At 40.3% G+C, this 23,592-nt stretch overlaps 1 protein-coding gene across 8 annotated transcripts in view; it reads left to right on the plus strand.

Annotated features, from left to right (window-relative positions):
- NALCN (sodium leak channel, non-selective) overlaps nt 1–23,592 on the plus strand; it is a 292,929-nt gene that overhangs the window by 60,760 nt on the left and 208,577 nt on the right. The window contains exon 1 of one of the 8 annotated variants that reach the window (XM_067713366.1): nt 8,703–8,999. The exons of 6 other annotated variants lie outside the window; for them this stretch is intronic. In XM_067713366.1, the coding sequence (XP_067569467.1) occupies nt 8,765–8,999 (235 nt within the window). In that variant the 5' untranslated portion in view covers nt 8,703–8,764. Of the gene's footprint in view, nt 1–8,702; nt 9,000–9,023; nt 9,331–23,592 lie in introns of those variants that run through there. One more of the 8 variants, XM_067713368.1, reaches the window with a different exon arrangement.

Consider the following 23,592-nt stretch of genomic DNA (forward strand, 5'->3'; position numbering starts at 1 on the left):
TATAGCTATTTCTCCTTTGGAGGGTCTATATGCTTGAGTCACAACCCCCGAATACAATGGCTGGTCTGGCACAGGATAGAGCAAGGCTCAAACTAGAGGGTCTAAGAAGGACAGGCAGGAGAGGCTGGAGGAACTGAGAGGTCTTGATGATGAGGTTCTTCACCAAATAGAGCAGATTAGGACTGAAAAAGCCCAAATGCCAACAGAGAAAAGAGTTCCTGAGCTTTCATATATCTGGCTACACCCTTGGGAGTTCCCTCCACGCGTCTGCTAAGAGATGCCTCTGACAGCTCTGTATTTCCCATTCGTGTTCAGCGTGGGGTGCATTCTGTCTGCAGGTGCTGCCCCTTTAATTGTACCCAGCTCATGATCCCCAGCCTGTACAACTCATAGCAACATCCAGCAACACTTCACCCATGTTTGGGTGTTAATTAGATACTTATGGGATTGTATTTCCCTTTCCTTTGGTCCAGGTTTATTGAGTTTGTAGGGTAGTTGGGGACTTCTGTCTTTGTGGTTCATTTGTCAGCTTTGATGAAATCCTTTATGTGTGAAAAAAATCTTGCCCGGTGCCATAGTCACTTTCCAAATGCATTATGTTTAGTTGTATCCACAAAGCTTTTTTATTTTTATGTTATTTTATATTTTTGGCTGCTTTGGGTCTTAGTTGTAGCATGCAGGATCTTTCATTGCGGCGCGTGAGCTTCTCTCTAGTTGTGACGTGTGGGTTTTCTCTTCTCTAGTTGTGGCACAGCCTCCAGGGCGCATGGGCTCTGTAGTTTGTGGCACACGGGCTCTCTCATTGAGGCATGCGAGCTCAGTAGTTGTGGCACGCGGGTTTAGTTGCCACGCGGCATGTGGGATCTTAGTTCCCCAACCAGGGATCGAACCCACGTCCCCTGTGTTAGCAGGCAGATTCTTTACCACTGTACCACCAGGGAAGTCCCCACAAAGCTCTTTGAAGATGTAAGCGTTATTTCCTGGTCAAAGGTACTAGCTTCACTCCTCCAACAATGTCCATGCTTAGGGATCCTGAACTTTTTCAGAAAGAGTATATGGAACAGTAGGATGATCACTTTCTATTGTTGATGCCGGCATAATCTCATCTTGCTCTTCATGTAGGAAGCTGTCTGGGGACACAGTGTTTCATCTTTTACGTTTATCAGACATAGACTGAGCACTGAATGCAAGTCTAGGGATGGGAAGAGGGGTGGGGATGGGATAGAACAGATTAAGGAATTTATAATCTAGTTGGAGATATAGATTTGTAAATAATGCACTTCTGTACAAAAAAAGGAACGTATTTTTTTCTAAATTATCATTGGGTCATCCCAGAAGAATTGGCATTTCGGTGAATGCCAAAAAAGGGAGTAAGGAATTTTTTAGCTTTTTAAAAAAATAATGGAATAATTCACATATATATATATATAAAAGAATAAACATAAGTAACATTTCTGTGAGTTACGTAAACATAACAATAATAAAATGAACACTGTTTAGCCCGCCAACCAACTTAAAATATAACCTTCCTAAAACCCGAGGCTCCAAGGGTGGCCCCTGGCTCCTCTAGAGGTAACCACTCCAGGGAAGGGTGTTAAAGACAGGCAAGAAATCCAACTTTGTTTTAGAGATCACACGACCAGAGAAAATAAAATACAGGACTCTCTAGTTGATTCGTTTGATCGGTTGTATCATAGGGAATCCTGAGTGATACAGGAGGATGTAATGGAGGGCTGAGACAGATGTGGAGTGTCAGGCTGAATAGTGACATCGTAAAGCAATCAGGGAGCAGTCGCTGATTATCAGAGCTACCACACCATGTCGTGTGGGTTTAATTTGATGACACTCACAAGGGAGAAGTTAGATTTTCTGGCAATGGCCCTGGTGCTCAACTTTCACCTGTAGATATTGGAGAACCAATGCCTAACAAAGGTAAATCAGATCAAAATTCTTAATGTCATTGATTCTGCAGCATCTCCAGAGCATATCTAGTTCATGGCTAAAATTTCTTGCCATCATCTCGTCAAAGTATACTTATCCTTATTATAAAGATGTTCCATATCAAGCATATTGCTTATATCAATAATTACATGTTCTTAAAAAGATGTTTTGTAAAATAAAAAAAGTGGAAACAAAGTTAAAAGACCCGAACAACCTTTCAAAATATTTGACTGAATTGTTCCCCTAAATTACATTTGACTTTGGTTAATTTATAGAAAGCCCTAAAGTGAGGAGAAAAAGAGGAAAATACATTGAATATTGTGCAATTCAATGAAATGTTTAAGAAAAACTATAAACATGTAGGTTAATTATGCTTGGTAGTTATAGCAATTTATTTTTAAAATGAAAAGGCATTAAGCAATCTAAAATTACATCAAATACTTTATATTTAACATCATAAAATTACTTATTTGCCTCATTACATTTAGCATCATAAAATTTCTTATTTGCATCAATCAGTGAAGCGATTTTTATCATAAATCTATTCTGTGATACTCTACAGAATGACATAATTTTTAAATTAAAAAGGACTATAGTAGTCCCAACCTGTGAGGTCTTTAGAAAGGGAACGTATAAACTGAATGCTGTTTGTTTTTCTCTTGCAATATATGCAAGAAATTAAAACAAGAATTTTCCACGGTACAGGTATAAAAGGGTGTATTCTTTACAAGAAAGCATAGTGCTGAAGGATGGCTAAAATTTCCATCCAAGAAAAATTTAGCGTTTGAACTTAAGGAAATGGAAAATTTCTTTGCTGGACCTCATAATATTTTCAGTGCCCATTGAAAGTCAGGAAAGATGAATGTGGAAATAAGATGTTTCTTGAAAACATGGCATAAATAGGTAATTTTGAGAAATCCCTAAGATGTATTGGTTCAATTAGATGGTAGGCAGGGCCAGAATTTTGTGTAGATGGAGAATAAATCTAGAATCCTTGGAAGTCTCTCTAACCCAAGTGTCTCTCTCAGTGGTTCACATGAAATGCCCGGATACTTTCTTAAGAGCTCTTGGAGACAGTGTATGTAGTTCAGTGAGATTAAGGGTCATTTGAATTTAGAGGGATAGTGTGTAATTTGATCTATTGACTCAAAAGTATGATAAATTAGACCACTATCATCTGTTGCTGTGTAGGAGAGGAAGAAGATGGGACATACCAGTTCTGATGAGAGGAACACGGTTGGGTAGCATTTTACACTTTATTGAGTGCCTTCCTATATATAATCTAAGTATCTTCACAGTACAGAATAAACAAAGTTTAATTCATTCTTTTAATTCGTGTCAGAGCTCCAGCTGCAACTTGAGTATTAGATGGCTTAGGTTATCTTCCAATTTGAACACACTGAAAGACTTGGAAAGGAGACAAGGAAGAAGGTAATAAACCCTGTCCTATCCATCAGTTATTTCAGGGAGATGCCAGGACTCAGGATAAATCAAGAGCATATTAACTAAGAAGGAAAAACGGGACAGGCAGCTTTCAAAGGAGGAATCAAGTCTTGCCAACTCTGAGTACCTACCTCTGCCATGATTGTTAATTTTTCCCCTCTTAGAATCTGCATCTGAAATTTCTAAGTATATGCTTTCTAGTCTTTGTGTTAATTACATTTAAGAAACATTATCATTAGATTAATTAATAGAGGTGATTACTTGATCTTAATCATTATCATTGATTCACCATTATTGCTATAAATCAGTGAATTAATTCTCTTAATGGCTTTTTTTGAGAGATTATATGTTTATGGAGTGATATGCAGGAGAACAGATTTCTTCTGTTACATCTTAAATTAACATAGAATTTCTCCTTCAATTTCTACATAAAAACTTAGTAGAGAAAAGATTGTTCAGTCAGCTGTGGATTCATCTAGCCCTACTATCATTTAGGAAGATTGCTCCATGTTTTCTGAAGGATAAAATGTGAAATGTCTTGTTGAAATTAAATGCTACCGTATCTACTTTTCTAGTAATCCAATCAATCAATCAATCAATCAATCCCTAAATAAAAATTTTAAAAAGGAAAGGAAACCAGATTGGAACCGATGCCTTCCTAGTGAGCTTTGTTGGCTCTTGGTAGTTTTCACTTTCTTTTCTAAAGGTCTGCAGAGTATCTAGACTTTCTAAGATTAGTGGTTATTTTATATGATTGATAATTTTTCTTTCTCAAAGTCAAGGCTACTTTGGCTTTTTTCTGGTTTGATAATTGTCCTCATTTTTACCAGTTTTTCTCAAGGATTACAGCTTATTTTATTTACTTGTAAATAGTCTGTTAGGTAGTGTGATTAGGATACCGTACCCACATTTTCTTTCCCTTACATCCCTTAGCCTGCCGTTCCCTACTACCGTCTTGGTTGTGTTCTATCCAGTTTAATGATTAACTTCCTCAAGGTATTAGATCAGTCACTCCCTTGTTTTTCCTCATGTTCCACATTGCTAGGAATCATCATTACTTTGCAAATTTCAGCCTCATTTTAACCCTGCCCTTCTTGACACATTATGTACGAAGACCTGCCAACCTAGTGTATTTGTTTTTGGTTATAACGTGAAAAAGCCACGCGCCTTTTTCACGTGTTATTTTATGAAATATGAGCTCCTCAGAGAGTCTCTAGGTAGTCAGCTTGGTTTCTTTAGGAATTTCTTTATCGTCTTTATGGGAGTATTTGTTTTTGTGTTGACTAAGTGTTACTCCGTGAGGCCCCTCCTAGCTTCCACCCAGTGCCCTTTTCATTCGAAAAGCATTTCTTTCCATTTCGAAAACTCTTCCTTAGGTTTTCATTGGAGGCAGTTTCTAGGAAGCATTACTTCTGCGTCTCCCAGCGATGTCCTCCACCCACCCGCGGGAAGTGTGAGTGACTAGTAGGTATACCCTCGGGTGAGAACTTAAGTACAGACAATCCGACAGATCTTACCGGCTTCCAGATGACATGTTAAAGGCAAAGTTTGCTCACCTGCCATTGTTCAGACGCTGCTGCTCCTGGGTGTTAATGGGACTTAAACGATGGGTCCATGCATGTTACTGGATCTGTGACTTCTGAAATTCACCTTGTTCAGTGTAATTCGTGATTTGTATTAAGCTGAAAAATTCTTCTGTGCATTTGTCTAAATAGAGAAAATAGAGAACTAAGTGATTCCTGGGTATCTGTGGGATGTGCCATAGGGTAGGTGCCCCCTGGGTATGTTGTATTTTACTAGAAACTAGAGAAATCACAGTGATGGAACTATGCAGGCTGTAAACTATAGACACCATCTGCCGTAGAGGGAACACATTAGGAAAATGCCACCTGTTCCTACATTAGTCTGGCCCTGGCCTCAGGATTTCACATGTACTCTTATGTTTTGTTTGCAGTTGCTCTGACTCATGCAGCTAGCGAATGACTAATGAGATTTTTACACATTCCAACTATGAATATCCTATTATCTGATTCAGGTTTGATTTTATTTTCTTTCTAGTGTATATGTATGTGTTTCTTTACTGTTTTTCTCTCAGTTCCTTTCCTGGCCAGTTATTTGAGAAAATATCTTTATTCGTTCAACAATTGTTTGTTGAGGACCTGCTAGGATATAGTGAGCAAAACTGACAAAACGTCCTTGCCTTTGTGGGGCTTACACATTCTATCAGAGGAGACAGGAAATAATCAGGATCAATAAGTAAAATAAGCAGTGTGTAACGCGGTGATAAGTGTTAAGGAGAAAAGGAAAGCAGGCAAGGGGGAATGGGGATGCTGTGAGCAGGGATTGCGATTTGGGGTAGACTAGCTGTAAAGGCTTCCTTTAAATAAAAATGTGATCAATGTGATGGAGCAAGCCCTGTGGCTCTCAGGGGGTAAGACTGTGCAAAGCAGAGGGACCATCCAGTGCAAAGGCCCTAGGAGAGAGCATGCTCAATACTCTCTCTTGATAGGAAGAAGCGCTTATCTTGAGAGTAGAAGGGGAGTCAGAAAGGCAACAAGGGGCAGATCATTTAGAGCCTTCTGTGTCAATGTAATGACTTTGGCTCTTACTCTTAAGTAAGATGGAAAGCCAGGGGGTCATTCGGAGTAGAAAAACAAGACTGATCAGAAACAACGTGCTTGCTGGGTTAGGAATAGACTTAAGAGAAGGGGGACCCCTTAGGAGACGGTTGTAATAACCCATGTGAGAGGTGGTGGTGGCTTGGACCAGAATGGTAGCCGTGGAGGCTGGGGGGAAGATTCTGGATATACAGTGCTTGTTGAGTTAATGGGTTTTACTGATAGATTGGCTGAGTATTAAAAGAGAAAGATCACTCCAAGGTTTTTGACCTGAATGATGATTAGAAAGAGTCATTGTTAACTACCGGAAGAGCACATTTGGGGAAGGATGGGAAGATGAGGATCTCACCTTCATCACAGATTAAATTTGAGGGATTTGATCAGACTGAAAATGCTACAGCTGTTGGAACCTCTTCATGTAACTTTTTCTTTTAAAACAGGAAACTTGATTGACTAATGAAAAGTGCACATGATTAAATTAAGAAAGCTTACATCCTTGACTCTACAATGAATCAGTGAGACTTGCTTAATTTTGGTCAAAAATACAAAGTCAACAATGGCTGAGATGAGCATATTCTCTATAAAATAAAGTGATCAGATTTGCAAAAGCTTGGCTCCACAATGTGAATTTCACTTAAACCATGTGGCATTATTTTATAATCATCAAACATCCTGCTTTAGGAATTCTCTGCTAATAGATAAAATAGCTTGGTTGATGCGCTGAAGTAGCCAATGAGTATGTTTTGACTGACAGTTAAGCATATACATCCTACATTTCATCAGATTCTGCAGTGTTAGATTTATATCCCACTGAGATGGCCATTGTTATGATCATAAATTATGAGTTCAAGTAGTTTTGGTGGTTTGCCAGAATACTTCCTGTTCCAGTACTAAAGATTTCTCATATTTCTTTGACTAGAAAAACAAGGTTCAGACTGATAGTCCTTTCCAGTATGTGACTTTCTGTGGGTGTGTCTGAGTTTAGAAATATTGAAGTGTGTGTGTGTGTAAGTGTGTGTCTATTATTCTTAGGACTTTGCCTATGTGTTAATATTTTTCAGCAAGAAATAACACTCCTTTGGCAAATTTTTCGGAGCATTGAAATGAGATAAAGTATAGCTCTTATTCTTGAGAAGTAATTCATCACTTCATATTGTTAAGTCATAACCATTTAGTCATGAAATCCAAACCTTGTATTTAAAAAGTAACAATCTCTTGTTTAAAGTATCTCCTTTGAACATTTCCAAGAATCTTAAGGAAGTCTTTATATGACATTAAATTGTTAATTTTACCTTGTTATTTCAGATCTGTGATTAGAATTCATTCTTTGGGCTGAGAGTCTGTGTAGAATAAGAATTCCTGTGGTTCAGCATGCCAGTAATTCCGGGCAAGGTTAATAGAGTGGTTTTTTGCGAAAAAAGAGCTGTTTTATGGAAAGCCTTTTGGAACTTTGCCTTGTTTTGTTTTCCTGAACTACCAAATCTGCTTCAAGTATTTGTATGAGGTCCTAACATGTTTATATATTAATTTTGAGATAGCATATTTTTCCAGACTGACATTTCCCTGGACACCAGCCATTTCTGTGAACAGTGCCCATGGAATATAAGCTACTATTAGTCTATATAATAGTTGGGGTAAAGTAAGCTCATAAGAGGGAACCCCCAAATGGGACGGTGCAAGCAAAATACAAGTTGGTTTATTTCTCTCTGAAGTCATTGTCCTGTGGGTCTGGGTGGGAAGCGTGTATAGCAGCCCTGCCATCCTCAACACATATTTTCCTAGTTTGCCCTTGGCCTCTCTGTTTTTGTTTTTGTTTTTGTTTTGCGGTACGCGGGCCTCTCACTGTCGTGACCTCTCCTGTTGCGGAGCACAGGCTCCGGACGCGCAGGCTCAGCAGCCATGGCTCACGGGCCCAGCCGCTCCGCGGCATGTGGGATCTTCCCAGACCGGGGCACGAACCCGTGTCCCCTGCATCGGCAGGCAGACTCTCAACCACTGTGCCACCAGGGAAGCCCGGCCTCTCTGTTTGTATCCGGTGAAGGGGAAGGGAAAAACGAGTCCAGTGAAAGGGTTTTCGTAGGTGGTGTGGAAGTTGCCCATATCAGGGAGAACTTTGTCACGAGGCCACACCTCCTTGCAGGAAATTCCAGGAAGTATATTCTCCAGCTGAGCAGCCATATGCCCACAACAAGGGGAGGGAGAGTCTGGAAGAGCGACCGGCAAAGGACAAAATGCCCAGTCCATTAAAAATATCTTCTAAAAACCAGCCATTTAGATTCAAGTGAAAACAAATGCATTTTATATAATGAACTTCTCAATTTTATGTTCTACTTCTCAAATATTTGTATCACAGAACAAAGTCATAGAATTTCAGATAGTATCACTATGCCCAGAAGGTACGCACCCAAACTAAAGTGGCACTTTTGAATTTTATGTGGTTCTGTTTTACCTCATAGACTCTCCCCATAAGTGAAAGTGACTAAAATTTTTGCCATACTTTAAAGTGAGACAACAATCTGAGGAACTTCTAGGGCGTGCAGAGGAGGCGCATCAGTGTTCTTTCCCCACCCCAAACAGAAACACCAAAGAACCACTGCAAATCCAGAAACACTGGAGGAATTTTCACCGCCCCTCCCCTCCCCTTCCTTGGGGCTAGTCTGTTTAATTTTAAAAGCAGAATTTTGCTTTCACAAAGTATACCAGCCAGGAATTTGTTCAGATTCCTCAAAACCAAGCCAAGAAAAGTTTCAGAAAGTTCAGACATGTGTGGCCGAGTGGAAAGAACAGAGTTTTTAGAGGCAGGCACAGATGCATGGGAACACTGCTCCAGACGGCCACTTCTGGCTGACCTTTGGCAAGCTTCTGTCGACTTAAAAAAAAAAGCACAATGTGAGAGTTGCGAGTCAAGTTTTATTTGGGGCCAAATGAGGACTACAGTCTGGGAGACAGCACTTCAGATGGCTCTGAGAAACTGCTCCAAAGAGGAAGGGGGGGAAGGTCAGTATATATGTGATATTGGCAAGGGGGACCAATCAAGCACGTATTTTTTTGCCGAAGGTTTCTGCTAGTCTCGTGAAGGTTACTGCAAGTCACGAGGAGCAGACATCACCTTTGGTGCTTTTCTAGATACGAGGAGATACAAGAATTGGGCTCTTAAAAATGGCTCCTGAAAATATCCATCTAAAGACCTGTTCTGCCAGTTTTCCCCGGAGCACAGAGGGCCTCATTTCTGATCTCCAGCCTGAAGTCCTTTCAGGGGGTGTTGAAAGTCAACAGCTGCAGCAGCACATGATTTAATCCTTGTAGAGGTAGATGGCAAGTGCTAAAGGTAAGTGCCGGTTTGTGGTTGACACTTCTTAGCCTCATTGGGCCACAGTCTCCTCATTTATAAATGAGGAGAGGTAAGAATGAACTTGCCAGGGTGTCAATACAGAATTAAAACGTGTAAAGGGCCCCGCATGTACCAGGATGGTTCTCTCCATCTGCGTGATCTATAACGGTCCCAGGGAGCCGGGGTCATTCATTGTCCCTCTGGCTCCGTGGCCAGGGGTCTGTGGTTTCTTCGGGCAGGAGCTGCCTAATGCAGCCCAGGGTGTCACTGCGCTGCTTAGAACCTAACCGGCCTGAGGCCTGGCTTTTTCCCCCTGAGACAAAGGGGAGCTTTGGTCACAAAGGCACCCAGTGACCTCTGTAATGCGTGCAGGAGAATGCAGCTGTGCCCCTGTTCTGGCTGAGTCCACATTGATCTCAGGGTTGAATTCAAGGTACTAATTGCCAGTCGACACAAGGATCAGCATTTGTCTTTAAGCACCAGGAAGTAACGGCGAGACCTGAAAAGTCAAACCAAGGACTTGCTTTTCCACTCGTTTCCAACGTCAGAAAATATTTATATCCAAATACGATGTAAAGCAGTACCAGTGTTTAGGATTTTCACACAGTGCTCTTTATATAAAGCAATCACGATTGTCTAGTTTCCTTATTGTTTTCCAGTGCTTTTTCAGTCTTTCATAAAACAGAACTGATTTTTTTCCCCAGTATTTTCATCTCTTGATTTCTAGATGCCCCACTGAGCAAAGAAAATACTGATCACTGAGGAATGTGCCTTACTTGACTGTACAGCATCTACCCACAGTAGCCAAATGTATGTGGTTTTTTAAAGAACATTCTTTGAGCCTCTTCTGTTGCCTTCATCTTTGTGGCCCAGAAGGAGCTGCTCACACCTGCCCATTGCCATGGATGTTTCCAGAACAGCATGCGCTCCAAGCCTGCCCCACACGTGGCTCTTGCAGCAACTGGAGACATCTCTTCAGAAGCCCCCACTTCCACCTCAGAAACGACAGGCAGGAGCCTGGGTTCTTAAAGACCAGGAAGATGCGTCCGACAACAGCACCTGAACTTCCGCCCAGCAAGGGAAGTCTGATGGGAACAGTGGGGGAGGGCTGGGGGGAGGGGCACCCCTCTGCAGGAATGAGGCCTCGTCCTATCAGGAGGGCAGCCCTGGGGGCCCTCCCCTCCTCTCCCCTGAGCAGGGATGACCCTCAGGGGCAGGAGATGAGCCTCTGCTTCCCCTCAGCTTGAGGGTTACGCAGTCTCAGAAGGAGACGTCAGAATTGTGACTGCCACAGCCGGAAGCCCCCTGCTCCGTGGCAGCACGGGCTGTGGAGGGAACAGAAGGAGAAGGAAGCACCCCTGGAGGCTGGAGTGAGCCTGCTGGCGGGAGGAGGAAGCAGTGGCAGCACGTGCCCTGCAGGGGACTCGGGCCCATCAAGGCAGAAGCCAGACAGTGGCACAGTACTGAGGAGGAAGAGGTCCAAGGAACATGTGTTCAAATCCCGCTTTGCACAGATGACTCAACTTGCCTCCACCCCGGTTTCTTCCTCTGTAAATGGGGTTAAAATACTACGGCAGCCACTTCAGTGAACAGAGTGATATTATAATGCCTGGACTTCCGAGGCTGGGGTGTGTACATTAGAGCAGATCTGTGAGCGTCCAGTGCTTTCAGACCTCGAGAATAAAACCAAGGGTTTATCTGCCTAGCTGAGGACCCATATGGGAGAAGGGTCCCCTGAGGCAGCAGAATGAAGGTAAAGGGGGTGGGTGGGGAGAAAGTAGAGCCATTAAGCTAGAGTGAGGCCCTGGGGAGGGAGCTGGGAACGGGCAGCCTCTCTGTGACCACCGGTGAGGACCACAGAGCATCCTTAGGAGGCAAGCGAGTCTGCTGTCCCGGTGCTGGGAGCCCTGGCAGCTGGTGTGGGTCACCAGTTGGCCCCAGGCACGATCTCTTCGTAGAAATCAAGGCAGACAGTCCAGGTTTGGAGCCCGTTCAAGAAGGCAGCTGAGCCGCCTTCTCTTCTCATTATCCAAGACATCCTTCCTTCCCTTTTACATGCGTTTTTTTTTTTCTCTCTGAAAATTTCCATCAGCCCCTCTCCCTGACCTGCTCTCTGCTTTTTTACTTTCATTGGCTCACTTAACCTACTTGTTTACATTTTGTCCAGATGAGCCTATCATTATGTCATAGGCCAGGCTGCTCTTGTGGTGTTTACGGTCTCCAGGGGGAGGAAAATAAAGAAACGTACACTTTAAGATCTGGACAGGGCTTCCCTGGTGTCGCAGTGGTTGAGAGTCCACCTGCCGACACAGGGGACACGGGTTCGAGCCCTGGTCCGGGAAGATCCCACATGCCGCGGATCACCTACGCCTGTGAGCCACAACTACTGAGCCCGCCTGCTGCAACTACTGAAGTCTGCGCGCCTAGAGCCCGTACTCCACAACAAAAGGAGCCACCGCAATGAGAAGCCCGTGCACTACAAAGAAGAGTAGCCCCCGCTCGCTGCAACTAGAGAAAGCCCGCATGCAGCAACGAAGACCCAACACAGCCAAAAATAAATTAAAAAAAAAAAATCTGGACAAACTTTTTAAACTACTACATCCTGCCGATAAAATAAGATAAATAATGGTATGTCCTATGTTGCAGAGGATTAGCTCATCCCTTAAAATCAAAGCTTTGGGGGAAAACGAGGCAAGAGATATGGTTGGGTGAGAATTTGTCATGCAGATAAGATCAGTCTGTTCTCTGTTCGCTCTTTTTAAAGCAAGAAGTATTCAAGAATCCTAGGTCAAAACAGAGGGTTTAAAAGGCTGGAAAAACTAAATGGGCCAAAGGAAAGAGACTTTTCACTCAAGTAGCTATGTAGATGGTAAAAGTCCTTGTGCCCCCTTTAAACTTCAGCAGTTTGTGCTGACAGTGTGATATAAGTCTATCAAAGTAATAGCAAATTTATTCAAGTTTAAGAGAATAATAAAACACTGCTAACATAGTGGGTACTTATTCCCAATTCTTAAGTCAATACCATTGATGAGAAGGCAAAGAATGGTGGTGTTAATCAAGTAAGAGATTTGGGTAAAACATTCAACTCTATTTCCTCATCTTTCAAAAAAGAGGCAACACCTGCCCTGTCCTCTCATTCCTAATCTACAGGGTTGTTGGGTGAATCTGTTATGGAGGTTCGCGAAAACCCTCTTTTAACTGTATAATGCTGAGTTACATCAGCAAATAATAATTATTATGTTATAACTATAATAAGTATATTATTAAATAACAATTATTATTATTATTGATGAAGAAGAATGAGTATGATTATATCCCTGCTGAATAATAGTTAAATAAAAGATTATTAAAGCTTTAAATAATTACTCCATATTCCAGACATATTTCTCTGCATGTTGGATGTTAGGTAGTATTCCCAAGGATGATTTTTCTGTCGTTCTCCTGCCCAGGGGTGAAAAAGTGAATATCATACCATCTGACACAGTGCAAGTGCCTGATGGCTCTCTTAATGTCATGAGCCCAGTATTTGCTAGAAAGGTCCAGTCGCTGGTCAGAGGAGCTCTGACCTGTGTAGCAGTCTGGCCAGTGTGCCTCATGAGAGTGTGGAGAGCCACTTCATTCCAGGCATGGGCCGCCCAGATCACAGCTGCTCAGAGCTCTTTGGCTTTGGTTAAGTTTGTTGTGCTGTTATATAATGGGTACTTTGACCATATCTCATGAATGAATGATTTATTCTTCCTCCTTCTCCACTGTCCTATTATCGTGCTGTTGTCTGTGTCGAATGTTGTGTTAGAGTTTGTTGTTAAAATCAAGCAGAAAAACAGGCAGCTGTTAAGGTGTAAGGAGAAAAACATTAGTAACGGGGAAATCCACATATGGCACAGTAAGATTCTGACACCGTGGCGTGGGGCCGGCCCCAAGAGGCTTTACAATCGTGCTCTAGCCTTACTTTGTGCTCATGATGGTCTCTTCACCCCTACGCTGTTACTAGTGCACAAGCCAAATTGTGACCAAGCAGACTAGACTGCAGGTGAGCAGTGAGTTGTGCCTTTGCCTGTTAATTTAGAACTCTCATTTTATTCAGACAGGAGGCTCATTGGCCCATGCTATTTCTGATCTGTACCTTAAATCAAAAAGAAGTTATTTAACGGCTTCTGGTTTCTGCTCCAACATGTAAAGAGCTTGGAAGTTGTCAGTCCTGTTCTCACAACAAGAAAAAAAGCTAAACAAACTGAAAACCAACAATTCTGAGAGTCAGCAATGCTCTTAGATCTGACAGAGAGTTGAGGTTGCAGGGCAAAGTGCTCTTTGAAATTTGGAGAGACAGCAAATGCAGAGAATCATTGCTCCCCAGGGGCAGAAGCCACTGGTGCCAGAGACACTTAAAGTTGGGTAATTCCTACAGGCAGAGCATGGACTAGCCTAAGAGTTGACAATCCCTCTAGTCTTAGGGGGACCCAACGCTTTCATGAGTTTTACCTCCAGGAGCCTTACCCAGTTCTTAGGATGATGATCAGAGAAAAATTCCTTCATGCTTCCTGCAGGGGGAGAGGAACAGTGACTATTCTGAAATAAGCCCAGAGCCCTCTGTTCATGACACAGGCATGCCCTGGAGGACATCTGCTTTCCCAGAGCCTCGTCTGACCTCGGAGGAGGGCTGGTAGATGAGCAGAGCCCCTCTGGCCTCTCTGCATCACATAAACTGAGAAAAAGAGCCTAAGAAATTCTTCTGAAGGTCACAGCCAGGACTCAAGACTGACTAAAAAAATTGAGATTTAATCATAAGATTATAGAATGTTTCTCCTCTCCAACACTTTATCATCACATTAACAGGGCTCCAAAATGATAACCAGGTTACAACCTAGCTGCAAGACACAGAGTCTGTTTAGAAGGAATTTTGGGGGAAGCGTAAAGACAGCAGGAGACACAGAAACCAGGACACTAAAGGACACTGAAGCCTTTGACACCTACAGATATGGCATACATTAAGCACAGCCTAACCTCTCGCCAGATTATCATAAAACCTTACACTAAAGGCCTACCTACCTCAGTTACTGTTACCTATATATCATGTCCAGTTTTCAACAAAACATTACAAGGCCTGGTAGAAGGCAAATAAAACACAGTCTGAAGATACAAAGCAAGCATCAGAACCAGACTCAGATATGACAGGAATTTTGTAATTATCAAGTAATTTGGAATTGAAAATACTTTAATTAATAGGCTAAGGGTTCTAATGAAAAAAGTGGACAACATGCAAGAACGGATGGGTAATGTAAGCAGAGAAATAGAAACTCTAAGAATCAAGAGGAAGTACTAGAGATCAAAAACATTCTAACTGAAATGAAAAATGCCTTTGGTGGGCTCATCAGGAGACTAGACACAGCCAAGGCAAGAAACTCTGAGACTGAAGATATGTCAGTAGAAACTTCACAAACTGAAATGCAAAGAGAAAGAAGAATGAGAAAAAGGTGGAACAGAATGACAAATAACTATGAACCACTACAAAAAGGCTAACATACATGTAATGAAAATACCAAAAAGAGAAGAGAGGAAGGAACAGAAGAAATATGTGAGGTAATAATGGCTGAGAATTTCCCAAAATTCACTTTGGATGCAAAACCACAGGTAAAGGGAGCTCAAAGAACACCAAGTAGGGTAAGTACCAAAATATCTACACCTGGGTATATTCTGTTCAAACTTCGGAAAACTAAAGACAAAGAGAAAATTTTGAAAGAAGCCAGAGGGGGATAAAACCCAAAACACCTTACCTATTGAGGAGCAAGGATAATTATTATATTGGACTTCTCCTCAGAAGATGTGCAAGCAAAAAAGAGTAAAATGAAATATTTAAAGTGTAAAAAAAATCCAAATAACCTAGAATTTTGTATCCAGCGAGAGTATCTTTCAAAAGTGAGGACATATAAAGACATTCCCAGACAAACAAAATCTAAGAGAATTTGTTGCCAGCAGAACTGCTTTACAAGAAATGATAAAAGAAGTTCTTTAGAGAAGGGAAATGGTGTAGATCAGAAACTCAGATCTACATAAAGAAGAAGAGTGTTGGAAAAGTGATACATGAAGGTAAATAAAATATTTTATTATTCTTAACTGACCTAATAGGTATCTGTTTGTTCAAAATAATAATAGAAACAGTATATTAGGTGATTAGAGCTTATGGATAAGTGAGATGAATAACAGCAGTGTTATAAGGGACAGGAGGAAGGAAGTGGGAATACTCTATTATAAGGTTCCTGCACCGTCTATGAAGAGGTAGAGTATTATTAGAAAGTGGACTTAGATTTGTTGTAAATGTATATTGTAAACCCTAAGGCAACCACTAAATTTTTTAAAGGAAGTATAATTAATATGCTGAGAGGAGTAAAAATGGAATCATATAAAGAGAGAGGCAGACAGAAGGCAAAAAAGAAACAATTGCAATGAAAAGAAAACAGTTACAAATATGGTACATTTAATTTGTCTATATCAATAATTACTTTAAATGGGGATGGTATAAATATACCAATTATCTGAGACTAAGAGAGTGGATTAAAAACCAATACCCAGCCATATGTTGTCTGCAAGAACCCCACTTTACCTATGAAGACACAGATAGATTAAAAGTAAAGAGATGGAGAAAGATGTACCATGCTAACACTAATGAAAAGGAAACAGGAGTAGCTGTGTTAATTTCAGACAAAGCTGACTTCGGAGCAAGAGAAGTTATCAGAGAGAAAGATGGGTATTGCATAATAATATAGGGTCAGTTCTCCGAGAAAACACAACAGTCCTTAATGTATATGCACCTAACAACAGAGCATCAAAGATATCAGTCCTTCCCAATGCGAGGTAAAGATTCAATGCAGGGCTTCCCTGGTGGCGCAGTGGTTGAGAGTCCGCCTGCCGATGCAGGGGACGTGGGTTCGTGCCCCAGTCCGGGAGGATCCCGCATGCCGCGGAGTGGCTGGTCCCGTGAGCCACGGCTGCTGGGCCTGCGCGTCTGGAGCCTGTGCTCCGTGACGGGGGAGGCCACAGCAGTGAGAGGCCCGCATACCGCAAAAAAAAAAAGATTCAATGCAATCCCAATCAAAACCCCAACATGTGGTCTTGTGGATGTCAGCAAACCAATTCTACAGTGTATATGGAATGTTCAAAAGACCCAGAATAGTCAACATAACACTGAGAAAGAACAAAGTCAGAGGACTGACACTACTCAAATTCAAGATTTAATCTAAAGCAGTATCAAGATAGTGTGGTATTGGCAGTAAAATAGAAACTAGGTCAATGGAACAGAATAGCCAGCCCCCAAATATACCCACAAAAATACAGTCAATTGGTCTTCAACAAAGAAGCAAAAGCAATTCTATGGAAAAAGGATGGCCTTGTCAACAAATGGTGCTGTAAGTACTGGAGATTCACAAAAAGAAAAGATGAGTCTAGATACATCCAGTACAGCTTTCACAAAAATTAGCTCAAAATGGGTCATAGACCTAAGTGTAAAACGTAAAACGATAAAACTGTAGAAGATCACGTAGGAGAAATACCTAGGTGACCTTGGGTTTGGCAGTGATTTGGGGTTTGGCAACACCAGAAGCATGATACATAAGAGAAAAAATAACTAAGTTGGACTTCTTTAAATCAATAACTTCTGTTATGCAAAAAACACTCTTAAGAGAATAAAAAGACAAGCCACAGACTAGAGAAAAAACTTGAAGAACACATATCTGATGAAAGACTTGTATTCAAAATATACAAAGAACTCTTAAAGCTCAACACTAAGAAAACAAATGAATTTAAAAATGGGCAAAAAACAGACATCTCACCAAAGAAGATAAGCACATGGCAAACAAGCATATAAAAAATGCTCAACATCATATGTGATTAAAGAATTCCAAATTAAAACAACGAGATTCTACTACACATCTCTCAGAGTGACACAAATCCAAAACACTGACAATACCAAATACTAATGGCAATGTGGAACAGTAGGAACTTTCATTCATTGCTGGTGACAATGCAAAATGGTACAGCCACTTTAGAAGACACTTGGTCAGGTTTTTGTTTTTTTTTTTTAGCTAAATATAGTCTCACTATATGATTGAGCAATTATGCTCCTAGGTATTTACCCAAATGAATTGAAAACATATCCACACAAAAACCTGCATGTGATTGTTTATAACAGCTCTATTCCTAATTGACAAAAACTGGAAGCAACCAAGATGCCCCCTCATTGGGTATAACTTGTGATAAACAAAGTGTGGTACATCCATACAAGGAATATCGTTCAGCAGTAAAAAGAAGTGAGTTGTCATGCCACCAAGAGACACAGAGGAATGATAACTGCGTATTGCTAAGTGAAAGAAACTAGTCTGAAAAGCTGTTACTCTGTGATTCCAACTATATGACAGTTTGGAAAATGCAAAACTGTAGAGATAGTGAAAAAGTCAGTGGTTGCTAGGGTTTCAGAGAAGGGTAGGGGTTAAATAGGTGTAGCACAGTGGACTTTTAGGATGGGGAAACTATCCTGTATGATACTGTAATAGTGGATACATAATATTATGTATTTGTCAAGACCCATCTAACTGTACAACACAAAGAGGGAACTATAATGTAAACTATGGACTTGAGTTAATAATAATGGCTCAATATGGGTTCACGAATTGTAGCAAACGTACCACACTAATGCAAGAGCTTAATAGGGTGCAGAGAGAGGGGATAAATGGGAATTCTTGGTGCTGTCTACTCAGTTTTCCTACAAGCCAGAACTACTCTTAAAAAATGAAGTCTAGGGCTTCCCTGGTGGCGCAGTGGTTGAGAGTCCGCCTGCCGATGCAGGGGACACAGGTTCGTGCCCCAGTCTGGGAGGATCCCACATGCCGCGGAGCGGCTGGGCGCGTGGGCCATGGCCGCTGAGCCTGTGCGTCCGGAGCCTGTACTCCACAACGGGAGAGGTCACAACAGTGAGAGGCCCGTGTACCGCAAAAAAAAAAAAAAAAAGTCTATTAATTCTCTGGAAAGTTTTTACTATTTGCTCACATTCTTATCTCACCTATGCAGAATTCTGGTTTACATTGGAAATGCTGGCCTGGTAGGAAAACATAGTATCTTGCTTCCTTGTTAACACAGCTTTTAATACATGCAAACTGTTTTTCAATCTTAGTATATAACCTTAAGAAATCTAAAATTATATCTGTGACACATCCAAAAAATAAATCTAAACCAGTTGAAAAACTGAATTTTAAAACCTGTTTTAGCCTTAGGAGTCTATGGAAGAAAATAGACAGCAAATATAGGAAAAATTCTGTGAATATTTTTGTACACATAATATCAATGTGAAGATATATGACCAAATATCTGCCTATGTATAGTTTTAAATTTTTAACAATAAGTAATTATTTCCTATTCAGTTGTAACTGTTCGATTATAGTGTTAATATGAATTATATTAGAACTTGTTCTTGTTTTCGGTTTTATATTATATCAGTGGTTAAATCAATATAATTAAATCTTTCATTGTAAATTATGGAAATTGTATGTTTATCATAACACAAGAACTTTATTTTTAGTTAAAACCATATGTTATTTGTATTTCTTATCTCATTTATTGTTAATTACATTTGGTCAATATCACTCAGGTGTCTTTCTTCTATCCCACTTAGACCTGAATCAGATTTTAAAATGCCTCTGAACAAAAAAGTAAAATTATTTAATTCCAATCTTGGTTGATCTTTCTATCCTGTGCTTATTTACTAGTTCAGTTTTATTTAAAAATAAAACCAATTCTCACAATTGTGGCTATTCTGAGGTAGACTGACCAACTTTACCTTAAAGTTAATTTGTATTTTCCTTGCTTGTGCCTGGTAATGCAGAGATATGAACCATGTGTGTCCCCAGATATGAAGACAAGAAAGTCTTAGTACTTTTTCCAAATGCTTGGTTCTAATTTTGGACTATTATGAAATTCTAATGTCATAACTGGTAACTCCCTAAGAATTACATGACGTTCTGGCCTTTTTGCCTTGATTTCTTTTGAGTGTACTTTCCAATAGATCTTTCACAAGTGAGTGACAAAGCTAAAACACTCTAAAAGAAACCACATTTCCTACGTGGTATGATTTGCTTGCTTTTTGAGAAAATTTTAAAAGCTACCAAAGAACATTTATTTAATGTGTTAGTGGTGACCAGCAAGTACCATTATGGCCAGAGTCTGAGGCCCAGGAAGGTCACATAGGTTAGAAGCAGTGGACAGTTTGAATGCTAGGGAAGGTCGCTGAAAGCTAACTGCGGCTAAGCATAGTTTTGTTTTTTAATCAACTAATGGAAAATAAATTTCCAAGAAGCTCTTTTGATCTAAAACCACTGCTCTTCAAAGGCAGGGGCGTGACAGTTACCTGTCATGACCTCTGCTTTGCTGCTCTTATTTCCAGCCTCTGTGGACATTGCCCAACTCCAGAGACAGGGACTGTTTTAGTTGGCATATGGGCTCGGCATCCTTGGAACTGCTCTACTTTATGCCTAAACTTTCCTGCCAATGTCAGCATCAGCCTTGTCAACACTTCTTTTCCATTTGTGAATACTGTAGTTAAAGCTTTCACCTCTCCTTTTCTAGAAGTATTTCATATTTAGCACTTGGGTGTTTAGAAATTCTCTCTCTGAAGAAATACATTTCAACTAAGAATCTTTACGACTTATAAAAGAAGTTTCACTTAGAAAATATATATAAACATGTGTGTGTGTGTGTGTTTTTCCATATGGCCTTTGATCTTGTCGCAAAGCTTTAGTGCTGTGAACAGTGAGGTTTAAGGTAACCGACAAAGTGGTCTCACCAGTGAGGCAAAGTTGTGTCAAAAGAGGGCTTAATTGTTTAAAAAAAAAAAAATTCTAAGCAAAAATTCACCTCAAAACCCATAAGGTTTCTAAATACATTTTGAAGCATTTAGAAGAAAAGAAGTCCTTTTGTGTTTGCTCCATGTTCTGGAAGAGCAAATAAAAAATGTTACTTTGTTTTGTTAACTCAGTGGCCACTCGGCAATCCTCAGGCTGAACGCCCGTGGATCGATCATCAGCTAAGCATGTGGATGAGTTGTGTATAGATTATTATAATCATAAAGTTATACCACAGTGTGTCGGGAAATACTTGTGATAATTAGTTTGGAAATATAGTTAGTAAAATTAAACATAATTTCAAGGAAGAGAAAACATTTTCATGAAGGTTTTCTTCATTAGAAAGGTGACATCATCCCAAGTAATTTAATTATTGTTGATTTATTTAACAAACCTCTGTAAGTCAGGGTGGGCCTTCCTTGCTGTGTTGGTCTCCTGACCTTCTTCGCATTTCATATATCTGGATGCATCCAGCCTTAGTGACAAAAGTTGATTATGCTGAATCCAGATGTCCACCTTAAGAATACACATCTCTCTCATTGTTTTTTTTTTTTTAACTTAACATAGTATATGTTTTTAACTGTCTCATGACAAATAGATTTACTTTTTAATCACCACTGTTGGATAAAATTTATTATCACCTGAGTTCCATCCATCAGATTTGAGGGTACAACTCATGTGAAGAGGTAAATGGGGAGATGGTGAGGGGAAGTTTGGTGGAATAGGAACCCCAAGTTTGTAGCTTGCTTAGTTATCACCACAATTTCATGACCCTGTCATTTGAAAGTCAGATGACTCAATGGTGTCACGTAATGTATGACTAGAAGACACAATAAGGAATATTCCCAGGACACAGTCAATGTCTCCCTTTTTTTCGTGGAAAAAGAGTTCACGGAAGACAACCAAGCAGTAAATATCCTAAAGATAGTCAAAACAGATTGGAATATAATTTTGTTCAGAGCTATTCAAAAAATCCTCTACTATGTCTCAATATAGGTAGCCTGTAGAAAGTTCCCAGGTGAGGATTTATCTTCTAAATGTAGACTTGTGGGTCTTTTTAGCTAGCGAATTCAAACCACCAAAGGAAGAGGTCAAGAAGAATGAATGAAGTTAAGAGAATTGACGAGCTGAGTATCACTGTTGGGATTTTGTTTCTTATATGGCTTGCATTTGTGCTTTGAGATTTTTGGGATCTAAGAAAGCCATGCTGTTCCAGGAGCTTCCCAGAAGTATTTTTGGAGCAGGCCACACGGGCTCCGGAAAGAGAATGCATTCTATTTCCAGGTGCTATTGTAGAATCATTATTCATTTAACAAAAGTGTGGTCTTTTCAGCTAGAAATTTTAGTTCCATAATTCAAATGGACTAAAAATATTCTGGAGTATAGCTAGAAAAAGTGTTTTGTATGTATCAATATGTTGTTTTCTAGCAATGTCCCATTCTGGATTAAACATAGAGGAAAACTTTCCTGTTTCTCTGTAGCGTGAGCTTTTAAATTGCTATATGTGTATGTGTTTTAAGTGAATTGTGAAAATCAGCCCAATATAAAGTCAGTTATAAAAGTCCCCTTTGTTTCCAAATTATCTGTGTAATATTTACACCAAGGATGAATCGATTAAAAAAACCAAGTATATGAGGAAGGCCTTCCTGTGTCTCTATAATATATGATCATTGTTTTATTTATCACCAGTTCTGGAGTGTTTCTCAATGCCAAGTCCAGAAGTGAAAGATACAGTTTTAACTTAGAGTGCTGACACCTGGCTAGGGAGACAAACAAGGTAACAGAAGTCAGTGTGACAAGTGACAGGATACAGGTGAGCTCAGGCCTCTCTGGGAGGAGCAGCGTCGCGAGTGGCCTGAGGGCAGAGGAGGTGAGCTGGGCTGGAGGACCACAGGGGAGTTGGCAGCACCGGGGCAGCCAGAGGGGGCAGGATGTGCAAAATAAGTGTGAGCGGCAACAGTTCATGCTCAGGGTTGCCGGCTTCTCACAGAAAGTAAGATCATACATCTTATTTCGTCAGTTTAAACAGTGGACAGCCTCTTCAAAAGTGATCTTCTTTTCGTACATTTGTTGAAGTCAGGAGCAGGAAAGGGGTGAGGAAGGGCTGTCTTATTCCACTGCCTTTGCTCTTGCAACTCAGTGACATCCCCGAAGCCTTTGACCCCGCATCGTTCATGTACACGGGAAACACTTTTTTCAATAATAAGCATTTTCTCAGGGAGTTTTTTGGTTCCACTTTCACAAGTGTCTCACCTCTTTGTAGCAACAAACCTTGCTCTCTGAGCTGTACTGAAGGTTCCTACTTTTCTTTCTTCGGTGTCGAATTAGGAAAAATGGAGTAAAAGCTTCAAGATTACTCATTGAACGTACTATTTTTTACTTAATTTCAAATAGCATCTACCCTGTAGGTGTAATAAAGATCTGCGCAAGTTAGAGGAAGGATAATTTTCAGTGTTCCTTTCACATTTAATCTTACATTGATGATCCTCGTATGTTACCTGTAAATGCTCAATTGGTAAAGCAGTTAAACTTTAATGGTAATTCATAATGGATTTCTGCAGCCACTTTTCTTTTTTAGTTCACATATCTAGAAAAAAATAAGGGACTTAAATTACGTCATGTTAAAATTGTCCTTCGTATTCAGACCATAAAAGCAAAAACGTTGTATATTTTTAGTATGTAGGGATCATTAATGGAAACAGTCACTTCTGTTTTCTGTTGCCATTTTATATTTGGTGTGTGCTGTTCCTCTGTGAATCTTTCTCTTAAAAGTTATATTCTTGTATGAGTTCCTCAATAGACTATAAACTATAAACATAGTCCCTCAGAAAATAATTATCGATAACTTCATTTGAATTGAGGATAAGAGAAAATAAGGTCTCTCTAAAGCCCCGGTGCCAAGCAAGAATATATATAAGTAAATGGTAAAGAAAAAAAGAGTTTAAGACCTGGAGCCTGATGATGTGCGTTTAGATTCTGGTTTTGTTTCTTTTTAACTCGGACAACTTCATTATCTAGTGACCTTCACTTTGCTTTTCTGTAAAATGTGATGGATATTATCTGTGCTTATACCCGCCTACCCATCTACCTGCCTAATTAGACAGGGATTTCCTTAGCATTTAAGTATGTGAAAGAGCCTTGAAACTAAACGTGTGCTACAAATACTAGTTGCTATGGCAACGACTTACCAATGTACCAAATATGATTCTTAAAATGAGAGGCAGTACCTGTATGAAATTATATTTTACATAAACTACGTAGCACAGATTAGTGCCTAATAGGCATTCACCAAACAGGGATCCGCTTTCCCTCTTTGTCTCAGCTTTTCTTTCAAGCCTTGTTATTTCTCATTTGTCCCCATTTGCTGCTACACTTT

Source organism: Pseudorca crassidens, chromosome 18, assembly GCF_039906515.1.
Source record: "Pseudorca crassidens isolate mPseCra1 chromosome 18, mPseCra1.hap1, whole genome shotgun sequence".
In the NCBI taxonomy this organism is placed as follows: Eukaryota; Metazoa; Chordata; class Mammalia; order Artiodactyla; family Delphinidae; genus Pseudorca; species Pseudorca crassidens.